Source organism: Lissotriton helveticus, chromosome 10 (assembly GCF_964261635.1).
Source record: "Lissotriton helveticus chromosome 10, aLisHel1.1, whole genome shotgun sequence".
Classification (NCBI taxonomy): domain Eukaryota; kingdom Metazoa; phylum Chordata; class Amphibia; order Caudata; family Salamandridae; genus Lissotriton; species Lissotriton helveticus.
In genome coordinates this window covers 1,131,691,155-1,131,703,779 of record NC_136071.1, presented here as the reverse complement: position 1 = coordinate 1,131,703,779, position 12,625 = coordinate 1,131,691,155, and the positions used below count along the sequence as shown (strand labels likewise).

The 12,625-nt window shown below is 46.1% G+C and overlaps 1 protein-coding gene across 2 annotated transcripts in view; it reads right to left on the bottom strand.

Moving 5' to 3' along the window:
- Positions 1-12,625, bottom strand: part of OSBPL10 (oxysterol binding protein like 10) — a 784,850-nt gene that overhangs the window by 359,518 nt on the left and 412,707 nt on the right. For both annotated transcript variants that reach the window (XM_078663937.1, XM_078663936.1), the window contains one exon: positions 24-215. In XM_078663937.1, coding sequence (XP_078520063.1) covers positions 24-215 — 192 coding nt within the window. The remainder of the gene's footprint in view (positions 1-23; positions 216-12,625) is intronic.

The window sequence follows — 12,625 nt, the reverse complement described above, 5'->3', positions numbered from 1 at the left end:
GCGAAGAGAGATGAGTCTCCTACCTCTTTGACTTGATGGAGTCGGTCAGGATACGGGCTCTTGGCTCTCCGGGCAGCAGCGGGTGATTTATGGTGGGTGATGGTGACAACGCTCGCCCCGCTGGGAGCCTGCTGTCTCTGGCTACCGGGAGATGCAGATATAGGCGTTCCGTGTGGAAGCAAAGAGAAACTTCTGGGTCTTGAGGACGTCGAGTTCTAGAACAAGCAACAAAGTATTACCGTCTACCCCTGGACTACATGGCTACGATTAACACGTCTTTTTCTAATAGGGGCCTAATCTCCCTCACCCAAAAACTTGCAGCCATGCTTAGTGCAAATGCTGCTGCATTTTATACCACAGGCTACAGCTTGCTGCTGCTAAAACACCTATATTAACTGTAGTGCCCATCATTTCTTCTCTTTTCATATTTAGTACTTTGTAGCCTGCATTAGAACATATAAGCATCTAAGAGACAGAGCAGAGTTGGAAGAGATAAACACACATGGGGAACTGGCTAGTCTGTTTCTAGAAGTAGTTCTGACAGAGAAATCTAGTTAGTCCGGCAGGTGTCCTATGGGAGACGACCCAGAAGGCTCAGAGCCAGAGACTTGTATGGATGTATGGTTGCAAGATTGGTGTAAGGTTGACTGCCTATTGAGTCACATATCACAAAATTTAAGGTAGGAAGATTGGTAATATGGTTCAGAAGCATGAACTTGAAGTCCTGGTACACAAAAGAAAATATTTGCTGCCACCTCCATGGAATCCTTTTGCAAAGAAAAACTGAGGGTAGAGTGAGTATATTACCATTCTGTTCTCTCACAGTTCCCTCCCTTCTTGGAGTTGAGGGAGCACCTAGCACTTTGCGAAGTCTACCTTCACTATTACCACTCCACCCTACTCGCACTGCCCAATATGCTTTGATTCCATTAGCCTATGTTAGTCTGTGACTCGATAGAGCAAAATTTGGCACTTGTTCCCCGTTTCCAAAAATGTAGACTGGGTGGCCGATCGCTTACGGTCTTGGCCTCTAAACTATGGAACGCACTTCCTGCCTACATTCGCTCTCTGGATGACCTTCTTGCTTTTAGAAAAGCTGTCAAAACCCATCTCTTTCCTCTGCCCTATTAATCACCCCCACCTTTTCTGCGTTGTTAGTTATGTTACCTTTTCTTGATACAGCGCCGGGACGCCCCTTAGCTGGGGCAGATGTGCGCTTAAAAAATCCAAATAACATAACATAACATAACAAAAAGACAAAAAAGTAGACAAAAGGAAGATTAAGCAAACATGTGCTCCTCAAAGTGAGGTTTGGAGTTGTTGGAAAGTTACCCTTCCTACAGGGTCACCCCAAATGTTTTGTGTCATTGTTGAACCCTATTTTTGCTAGTTATAGAACTGTGTGCTTTACCTCTGCTAAGCGGAGGTAAAGTGCTTGTGCTCCCCTTCAACTTAATGAAACTGGTATACATGTGATTGGCATTTTTAACTTACCTATAAGTCCCTAGTGGTACCAAGGTGTACCTAGGACCTGTAAGTTAAATGGTACAAGTGGACCAAAGCACCCATTGTGCCATCCAGTACAGTGACAATGTAAACATGACTGTAGGCCTACCACCAGTAGCCTGGATGTGAAGGTTTTAACTGAAAGGTTTGACTGGTCAAAATAGCCTCTTTTGACAACAGGCCAAAGCTTTCCTTTTAAATATTTGTAAGTCTCCTCTAAATTGCCCTTATTGCCCATGATGCAGGTTGCATAGTATTTAAAAGAAGGACTTGTAAATGTTTTATGTTAAACATTTCCTTTTAGTGACTAGCACCCTAAAGCTGTTCCATAGGAAATCATTGAGATATAATATTAACTTTAATAAATATTATCTCTGCCTAGGGACAGCTACAAATGTAATTTTTGGATTTTTAAAAATATTTTTTACAACCCCAAGCCAATGGTGAAGTCAGAGTTGTAATAAATATTTTGGAAACATGAATTTTAGAAAGTTACCTTTGCCCTGCTTGAAGTCCCTGGAAGCAAACTCTTTCTCTCTCTCTGCATCTCTCTCTGCATCTCTCTCTGCATCTCTCTCTCTACCCAGGGCAAAGTAGATTCCAAGGGTCATAAGGCTGACCTCTGGTTCAAGCTACAATGACATAACAAAATACAAGAGGCCTTTCCTCCAACTCCCCAACTGATCAGTGGCAACTTGACGTGGAGTTGACTCTGCTTGCCACCCTGCGAGTCTCTAAGTGCCACTACTGAGGTCCTGGGGGACCTTTAAAGTGTACTCATGTGGTGGATTGGGACTTAGACAACGAATGTTACATGGTAAAATCTTTCACCAGGCTGAACCTGGTTAGTGAATCCGACCAGCACATTACGGTCAGAGTCAAACTGCACTTAGAACCCTCATTGACTGTCATTGGCACTTTGTGCTTCATGGCCTCCTTTCTATTTAAAACTTTCAAAATGAATATCTCCGGTTCTTCTTATTGGGTTGTTGTATGTATTTTTGTCTATAAATTTGTACTCTATTGTTCCAAGTCAAGTGGGATTTTTACAGTTTTGCATTTTAACTTTATTTTAGTCCTGCAGAAATATTTTACTAATTGCCACTAAGTTAAGCCTGTCTGCTCTGTACCAAGCTACCAGGGTTTTATTAAGTGACTTTAGTGGTTCACCATGATAAGGATTGTGATTATTACTTAAGGCGGGTACTTGGACCCCTCAACTAATTATCCAAATTCTTACAGGATCGCGTGCTCCGAAGCAGATTAGGCGCATGAGTCAGTAAGGTCAAAGTTAAGTGGTTGGTGGCTTCCAGGAGCAGAAGAGAAGAAAGTGTTTTTAATTTCTATTTAGGGTATGCCAAGCTCCAGAATCTGACTCTCAAAATGTTTTTTTTTTTTTAAAAGAGGAGGCAACCTCTAATGTTATCAGTCATCTCGCACTCCACAGGCCGTTAGCACAAACGCTGTCGAAATGTCTGACGCTGTCTCTTTAAACCCTCCTAGTCTCAACAAACACACTGGCCATCTTTCAGTTACTGTCTGTCTGTGAGTAAAGTGAGCTCTTCATGAAATAGGGATGAGTCCGTTTATCTGGACTCAACCACCAAATACACATGCCTAGAAAGAAATGGGATTGCTATAGGATCTGTAGAACTGGCGCCTCCAGAACTTACATGGTTTGAGGTTTATGTCCAATCAAGAACACCATCTGAAGCTAAGAAACTCTTCCCTCTCTTTGGTATTATGGAGAACCTCCACAGTGATGGGTAACCCCACAGCCCACCAAATTAGGATTCTTGCAGGCCTGCTTCATGGCTAGGCCTCAGAAAGGCCTTGCTGTACAGCAATGCAACTTTAATGTTTATGAATAGAGTACAGGTACTGGGGTAGCATTGTTTCCTATGGTCATATGATGGTGACATCACTGTGACAGTCCAGGGAAGAAGATGGTATCCCTAAGGTGAGTACACTGTGCATTAGATGGAGCATTCTTGCCCTTCGGGGACTGGTTAGGGAGGAAAGGAATACACAAGCCTTCTAGCAGGGGTCTGGGATTTTCTGAGAAGACATGCTGAGAGGGAAGACTTGCTGCTGGTGTTTTTCTAGACAGACCTGATTTCTACTGAGGTGCTGCTACATTGCTGGAGAGAATATGGGCGCAACAATGTCCTTGCCAGCCTAAAGTGATGCTTCTGCCACTGTAGACTCTCCAGCTCCGGGATCACTGACTGGGCTGCCTCCCTTCTTCAGGATGCAGGACCACAGCCTGCTGGTCCAGTGATTACCAACTGCCAACAGTTTCAGCTTAGACGAACTGTGTGCTTGAAAACCCCATTCGCACCTCTACAAGTGAGATCCTGTCTGCTGGAAGGGTGCTGGGTGTGCTACGTCAGGGCTATTGGACTTTCTGGGACTACAGAAGGTGTTAGTGCTCAGTATGAATTATTAAATTGATTATTTTCAGTGGGTTCCGCTCTGGATGATTGCTGTTTGTTGCTTTTTGAACTGCTAAATGCCCTGGTTTGACCAATAGTAACATGCTATTGCTATGGCTTTGGGTCGATCATTAATAACTTCAATCCAGCCAGGCAGCCCTGAAGTAACTTTCAGTGGAACCACCAAGTGTGTCCCATCTGTGATCTAATTCATCGATACTAGAACCCAGTCCTTGTAAATCCCTCTGCGTAATCTTCCTTTACAACAACAGTAACTGAAATCAAGAGACATCAAGACATCAAAGGCCAGATGCACGACGGCTTTTGCATGCGCAAACGGGTTTTGGAACCCGTTTGTGCATGCAAAAACCAATAGGGGTATGTACCATACCAAAACAGCGAGTCACAATTTTTTTGCGACCCGCTATTTTGGAATTGCGAGTCGCTATTAGGAAGGGGCGTTCCCTTCCCAATAGCGAGTGCAACCCCATGTACAAATGTTTTGCGACCTTCTAGAGGGTGGTAATGGGGTCACAAAAACGAAGTGGTCCCCAGGGGACCACTTCCCCTTTGCAAACGCAGGAGAAAAAAATATTTTTAAGGGCAGGCAGTGGCCCAAGGGACCTCTGCCTGCCCTTAACCCCTTCGATGCTTGTGACGGAACCATTCCGTCATCAGTCACGGTTGAGCTGTGCTGATGACGGAATGGTTCCGTCACGACCACACCCTGTCATGGAATGTCCAGCACCGGGGGGAAATCGGCGCCGCACGGAAGCGGTTAAAAATGAAACGAAAACATTTCATTTTTTTTTTAAAAATGCACCCCATTTTCCTTTAAGGAAAACAGGCTGCATTTAAAAAATAAACTGCTTTTTTGTTGTAAAAGCAGTCCCAGACATGGTGGTCCCAGCAGCCCACCATACCTGGGAGCGCCTGCCATTCCCAATGGGGTCGCAAATTGCGAGAGGCTCATTAATTAATTGATTAATATTCATGAGCCTCTCAATTTGCGACCCCATTGGGAATCGCTTACAGTGTGTTACACACTGTTGTACATCCAAAATAGCGCCTCGCAAATTGATAGATGCAAAAGACTCACAATTTGCGAGGCGAAATTTTGGACTTCGTACATCTGGCCCCAAGTTTCTCTTTCACTGCAGATCATTAACTTCGGTGGACTTACGGCCTGACAGACCAGCCAATGACAGACCAGCTCGCCATGTGGTCCCATATGGGACAGAGACCACCCTCTTTGCGACTTCAGTGTTGCACCCTTACACTTCTAGTCTCACTTATCTTCATTACCAGCCTGCGCGTGCTGCACCATCAAGCAATATGATGCTTGCAAACAGGACTCCGCATTTTGGTATTTCCACAGCACTCTCTATCCGTTGGTATGCGTAAAACTTAACAGCAATAGTGATTCATAACCCAAGCTTCATGTTGGCTGGCACAAAAGGTAAACTTATAAATCTGTATATTTTCTACCTAACTCAGTTCTCCAGCCTGGGTAATAAATGGTTGCATTTTATATTTTCTGCTGGGAGTGCTTATTTGCAGAAATATTGTTTGTTGCTTTTTCATGCTTAAATGTTTATGGTTATTTATAGTACTAGGTTACAGGAGTTGCAGATTCCCTGTTCAGAGCTCGACCCTACTGTGGCGATACAAAAGGGGATGATGGACGGAGCGTTTGAGCAAATCAAACACTCACCCCCAGTCAACTGATCTGGGTTTAATCCATCACCATTCTTTAGCCCACTCAGCCACCCCATTTCAGACATGGCTATATGCAAATCAGTCTGACCCTGTGCCTCATGGGAACAGTCCAGCCCGAACTGCCAAGCCATGTCTTCCATGGACCGGAAACAAGCATCCTGGGACCGGTTTCAGATTCATAATCCTCATCAGCTAGGCTATCTTGAATCCAGTGGCCAAGTGAGCAAGGGACTCACGTCTGAGCATACCCTGCCACACTTAGGGCGAACAAAGCGATACAAAAGGGGATGATGGACGGAGCGTTTGAGCAAATCAAACACTCACCCCCAGTCAACTGATCTGGGTTTAATCCATCACCATTCTTTAGCCCACTCAGCCACCCCATTTCAGACATGTGATGGATTAAACCCAGATCTTTTGACCGGGTGTGAGTGTTTGATTGATTCAGATGCTCCGTCCATCACCACCCCCTTTTGCAATGTGATGGATTAAACCCAGATCTTTGGACTGGGTGTGAGTGTTTGATTGATTCAGATGCTCCGTCCATCACCACCCCCTTTTGTACCGCTTTTGGCCGCCATAAGTGTGGCAGGGTATGCTCAGACGTGAGTCCCTTGCTCACTTTGCCACTGGATTCAAGCAAGCCGGGCTGAAGACGGCTGGAATGCCAGAAACCGGTCCTCGGAAGCTTGTTTCTGGTCCAGGGAAGACATGGCTTGGCAGTTCGGGCTGCACTGTTCCCATGAGGCACAGGGTCAGACTGATTTGCATATAGCCATGTCTGAACTGGGGTGGCAGAGTGGGCTAAAGAACGGTGATGGATTAAACCCAGATCTTTTGACTGGGTGTGAGTGTTTGATTGATTCAGATGCTCCGTCCATCACCACCCCCTTTTGTACCGCTACCCTACTGTGGGGCAAACACACTCACTTAGAAACATTAGAGGTGGGGAATCCCTATTCTAAACACCACCCCTCTGTAGCCCCTTAACTGTACACACCAGTTTAATCCCAAGCACTCAGGACACTTTGGTAGTCATTTAGAGTTTGGCAGAGCTCCCGCTTCACTAAACTTGTAGTTCCCCTTCCAATTTAGAGATGGGAACCACTGGTTTTCCAGTGGGAAGACTCGGGTGCTTCTTCCTTCAGAAACTCTTGACACAATGGTTCATCCATCGCAGGGCCGTCAAGCGATTGGGATTTTCCCTGCCCAGTCCAACACTCAACGCAAAGAGACCAAAGGCAGAGAAAACAAGCAATGGCCATGACACCTTCTTGAAGTGCATCTTGGCCAATGTTATTTTGTTTTACAGAAACAAACCCTCATTTTGGGGATAGTTTTGAAAAAGCAAAATTAAATGTTGACCAGGTAGAAAATCATGGTGCTGGTTTGGTGTTTCAGCTGTGCATTAACCTCACCCGCTGATCCACTCTAGGCACAAAGGTCTCGAAATCTAGCGGGCGGTCCTCAAACAAGGAGGTTGAAGCCTGGACCTCTGCTAATGCAGAAGTATGAGGTCAACAACTAGAAGATACATTAGCCTATTAGTCCTTTCTTGGCTAATTACCGGTAAAGTGGATGGGACACGTGGGCGCCTGTAGGAGGGTGGATACCTGACTATGGTTACCCCAGATTTTTTGCCTTGTGTTTTGCTGGTTTTCGACTTAGTTGGCCTGGGATCCTGCTAATCAGGGTCCCAGGCTATCTGCTCTCTCTTTAAAATGGACTCCATGTACCCTAGGTGCATAACTAATTGATATTGGGTCACCTTATCAGCCCCTGTACAGTGTACTATAGGTACCCAGGGCATAGGTGCACCCAAGGCCTACCAGGGGCTCCAGCATATCTTTTGCCACCCCTGACTGGCCATCCAAACAGACACAACTGGCTGATCACTCAGCTGGGGCAAGGTCGTGTAATCACCCCTTGCTTAGATATAGTATACCTATATCTAAACCTATATCTGGACACATATATACCTATAAGTCACTCCTATGGCAGGCCTTAACAATCCTGGAGGCAGAGTGCTTGGTTTTATGTGATATGGTGCTCTAGCATGAGCCGAGCCTGTCTGCAGCTTTCGGAACCATTTCCTTATAGCTGTTCTGGGATACTGCCATACCATATACTCTTAAGTGCATTCTAATCCTCGCGGTTATTGCTAACTTTGGTTTGGCTTTATCAAAACCTGTTGTGTACGGTGTCATACACTTTGGAATACTACCCCCTCGCCAGTTCTGGCGACGAGGGTAGCATTCCACCCTTCTAGAGGGCTAAGACATGTGGGTAACAGTAAACGCGGTTAAAACTAACCAGAGCCCTAGCATCACAAAATGGATGCTGCTGCCACCGACACAAGTCTGGCCTCCTGCTGCTGACTGAAACTTGGCAGGGGAGGCTTGGACAAAGGGTTTCCTGTCACAGGGAGATGTCACACCACCCCAGACAGGAGATAGTGGATTGAGGCAGGCAGGGCGAGTGAAACTAGACACTGCCTGGGGCACACAAGGTGTCCCATGCATAGCCCAGTTCATACCGGTCCTGGGGCACTCCAGCCCCAGCTCTGGTGCGAAACTGGACAAAGGGAAAGGGGTGTAACCATCCCCTTCCTGGGTCCCACCCATAGGAGGGACCTAGCAGGTAATCCAGCCCCTTGATTTGGAATAAAGGCAGGAGCTGTGTCCATAGACATTACATTAACCTGACTGAAACTTTGATACAGAACTCTGGACCCTTCGACATCCCACTCGACGTGGAAGACTGAAGAATATCCCTTGTGGTCAAGAAGTGACCGCCCTGTGCAAACAGGCACCATCCAGCGCCCAATGGTTTGCTTTGTTGCAGCTCCCGCCGGAGCTCGAGTGACAGAGATCGACAAGAACCAGATTCTCAGACCTCCAACTGCCCGATCCACACCCGTAGCAAAGCTGAGACCCGTGGAGGCGACGTGAGACGTGGGACCGGCCATCTTGAAAAGACTGCGAAGTGCTGACCGTGCAGCCCCCGAGGTATCCTCAAAGCTGTGCATTGGGGTTTGAGAAGCCCCAGCCCCGAGCAGCTTGTGCACCGAAGATCTCTCCTCCACACTCACCGAGTGCTGAGTGGGGCCCTTTTGCATTTTCCTGCTCGACGCGTCTGTCCGGTCACTTGCCCGTTGGCTAGTGGCCTCTACGACGGCGAAACTACAAAACTACTCTGCTAGTCTGATTGCTCTAGACTGGCCCTCACTCCCCTGTAAAGGAGCCACCTCTCTGACCTTGCTGGTCCGAGTAAGAAGCAAGCTTCAAATCCTGCAAGGGATGCCTTTGCCAAGGCCTGTTGACTCTGATCCGGAAGCCAACACCGCCGACAGCGAGAGCCTTTGTGGGACAGCTCGTGATCCACTCCTGGTCATCCTTGATGCCCCAGAGTCCACGTGGCAGCGGAGTCAAGCTTCTCGACAACCACCTGATTGCGCCCGACATTGCCTGGTTCCTTCCTGGTTCCATCCTGGTAACTGGCTAGTGACCCAGACTCTGTCCCCTCTGCTTTCAGGTACTCTACATCTTCGATCCACCCTTGGATCCAACCGGACTCTTCTCTCCTGGCCGCCTGCAGCATCTTCATCTCCAGGCTCCATAGAACTCCACGACGAAACCCGACACACTTTGGCACCTATGCACCCGCTTCCTGTGGGTGAGGTAACGATCTAACACCGGTGCTCCCGTAGTGGTTTACACCTCTAGTGTCCTAGTTTAAAGTGGCTTAATTCTATTCCAGTCGGAAGACTTCCAAAACAGTAACTTTATAACTTTTACGCACCATTGACTTTGCATTGGTGCATGCGTGTGCTTTTAGCGCTGCACCCGAATCCCGCGGGCTACTCCCGTCCTAACTGCTGTTAGTCCAGTGTAGTCCCAGCGATTCCCAAGGCCCTAGGCCTTACCATTGTTCGAGAAGTGGTTCTTATACCACTTATTTAGTATATGGTTTAAGTGGCCACCGGCCCGATCCATAATTATGCAACTTTTGTATGTTTAACTGTGCTTTTGTTTAAACGCTTGTGCCTCTGCCCTCATAAAGAGTACAGAGGATTATTCTAGTAATAAATACATATATTTTTATAATATATAACTTGTGTGGTGTCCTTTCATTTGATATTACAGGATTGCATATGGTAAAACAGCTGGCTTCACATGCCCTCTTGAGTTAAGCCTAAGACTGCTTAGTCCATGCTACCTTTAGGATAGCTTGTCTATAAGGTTGACTTTACAACCACCACCATAAGCGATTGTTTGGACTGATACAAGGTGCTCACTAGAATAGTGAACATCATACATCAGGCCAACTTCTCACAGCGCCCGTCACTTCTGGAACCACCAATCATCCCACAACAGATCCTTTATACGAGGAGCGTCCTAAGTAAAGAAGGACATGACCTAATTCACGTACAGTACAATCCTGTGATTGATAAAGTCCTAAGCATATTCTCCCTTATAGAGAAAATAACAAAAACCAGAAGGCAACAAGATACTGATGTAAAAGTTACATTACTGTATTCTAAAACTATCATCCTCCTGGAAAGCCTAATAGCTGCTCATTTTTAAAATCTAGATATGAATATTTTAGAAGGCAAAGCAGGACAGGGTCAGACTTCTATTATAATGCACCCCAGTGTCAAGGCACTTGTTCACCATCCTTCCTCCCACCTCTTCCTCTTCCTCGTTCCTTGCACTGTTCCACCTGGCCCCAACTGAACAGATGCTTTTGAGGTCACTGCGTTCTTGCTTTATTTCCACTTGGTACCTCTGATTGAGGGTGGGCATCTCTACAGCCCTCAAAGATAAGATTTGGGGAGAGGAATTGGCCTAACGGCTAGGGCGGTCGACCTCGAATCTGGGGAACTGGGTTCAAGTCTCGGCAATGAAGCTGAACACCCTGTGATTCTGGGCAAATCACTTAATCTCCCTGTGCCTAACCAAAATGAATGTGTGTCCTCATGTAACGTACCTGGTGCTATGTAAAGCGCTCTGATACCCGATTCGGGTCAAGTTCGCGCTATATAAAACTATCCAAAATAATTAATAAATAAGATCCTCCTTGGACCAAGCTCATTACCTCTAATTGATCTACTAGTGAGGGCCATTGGACCACTTATATTCCAATTATTATTGTGATACCAATCCTGCCTTTTGTCTTCTTTTATGCCCATCATCCATTAGGTTGCCTAAAATCTTCGGTGTTCTATAAAAACAAGTAAATACATTATTCAATGTACAATTTACGCTCCAAAGTGGCGACAAAAATTGCACAAAGAGATGCAGAAAACTTCTTCTTGCATCCATGGATGGCATAGTGGGTCAACAAAGTGAAACAAATGAGCAGTTGTGCAATCTTCACCCAAAAAGTATGTTTCTGTAAGGGCCTGGAAACAACAAGGCTATATCAGGAGGAAGCTCCAGCCCTCTGTTTATCCATGAAATACATTTCCTGCTACAATTCTGGGAATATATTAAAATGATACGGTCACTCACATCAACATCAGGTTGACTGCAGGAGGCTAAGGAGGGGCCTTTCTCCACAGAGGTGTTTGTGGGGTGTCAATTCCCTATTATTAGTTGCATCAAAGTGTTCAGGTTGAAGGGTTGCAGTGCCCATGCTTGGGGTTCATCCAGGGGGAGCTGGAGGTGCCTGTGCATGTACCACTCCACCAGTGAAGTGCTTGTTTGAACCTTTACTCCCTCTCACACCCCAAGGGGAAGGGCAAAGGAAGACATTGATTAGCACTATTTAAGCTGGGGAGTTCTGTCATTAGCTAGTGGAGAACCCCTAAGTGTATCATCAAGTCTGCTGAAAGAGAAGCTTTTACTTGTTTATTTTTTGATCAGCTATGTTGAAGCTCACAGACACAAAATGTCAAAATATCCTTGCTGAGATGGGAACAGGAGGCTTGGATAAATACCAGCATTGCACTGCTTGCCAACTCATCTGCTCCTTGGGAAGGAGGCGTCGTGGGAGAACAGGACAAAAGTACACAACATCTTTCGTTGCATTTTCATGTTTTGTTAAGAGGGAATAAGGAAGCAACTAAGAGATTCCTGGATATCTGTGCATTCTTCAAATGTCCATCTTTGGCAAAACAATCTTCTATATTTGGCTACAGCTTTTTAACTCACAGCTTGAGAAACAGATTTAATTACTACCATATTTAAATGTGCTAATTTTCAACTCGGAAGCTCATGTCTTGGCTCTAGTTATAGGGTCACGTGGCCAAGAAAATCCTGCCATGTTGAGCAAATCAATATATCTCCTTGTGAATCAAATTGTTAATAAGTACAATGTAAACAACTTGCATCGGAATAAGGATCCCCCTCCCCCCAATGCCATTAAACTGTGGCACCATAATGTCAGGTCCCTGTCGAAACATCATCGAGATATTTACGAAGCTATCTCTCTAGAAGGCCCTGATGTCTTCTTTATGACGGAGACCTGGCTAGGCGATGAGGACTCGGCCATTATCAATCTGGCCCTTCCTCCAGGCTATGCTATCTACACCTTGAATCGTAAGGGGAGAGGTGGAGGTATTGCTATGGCTTTTAAAACCTGTTTCACCTGCACTTGGAAGCCCATGGACTTGGTGGGCGCTGAATGTGCTCAATTCTCCATCAGCATTAGCCCGAACCAAACTCTTTCAGGTCTGGTAATATACCGCCCTCCTGGGAGTGACTGTGCTTTTAGGAAAGCTCTGCCTGAGCTGGTAAGCTCACTCTCTCTGCTCACCTCCAATCTCACCATCATCGGCGATCTTAACATCCATTTCGACGCCTTGGAGGTACCATCGGTCTGTGGTCTGCTCGACGATCTTGAAGCTGTACAGCTGACCCAATTGGTCCGTCACCCGACTCATGAGGGTGGTCATATTTTAGATCCGGTCTTCACAAACCTCCAACTGGCTGAGGTTTCACCCCCCAGACCCATGGGATGGA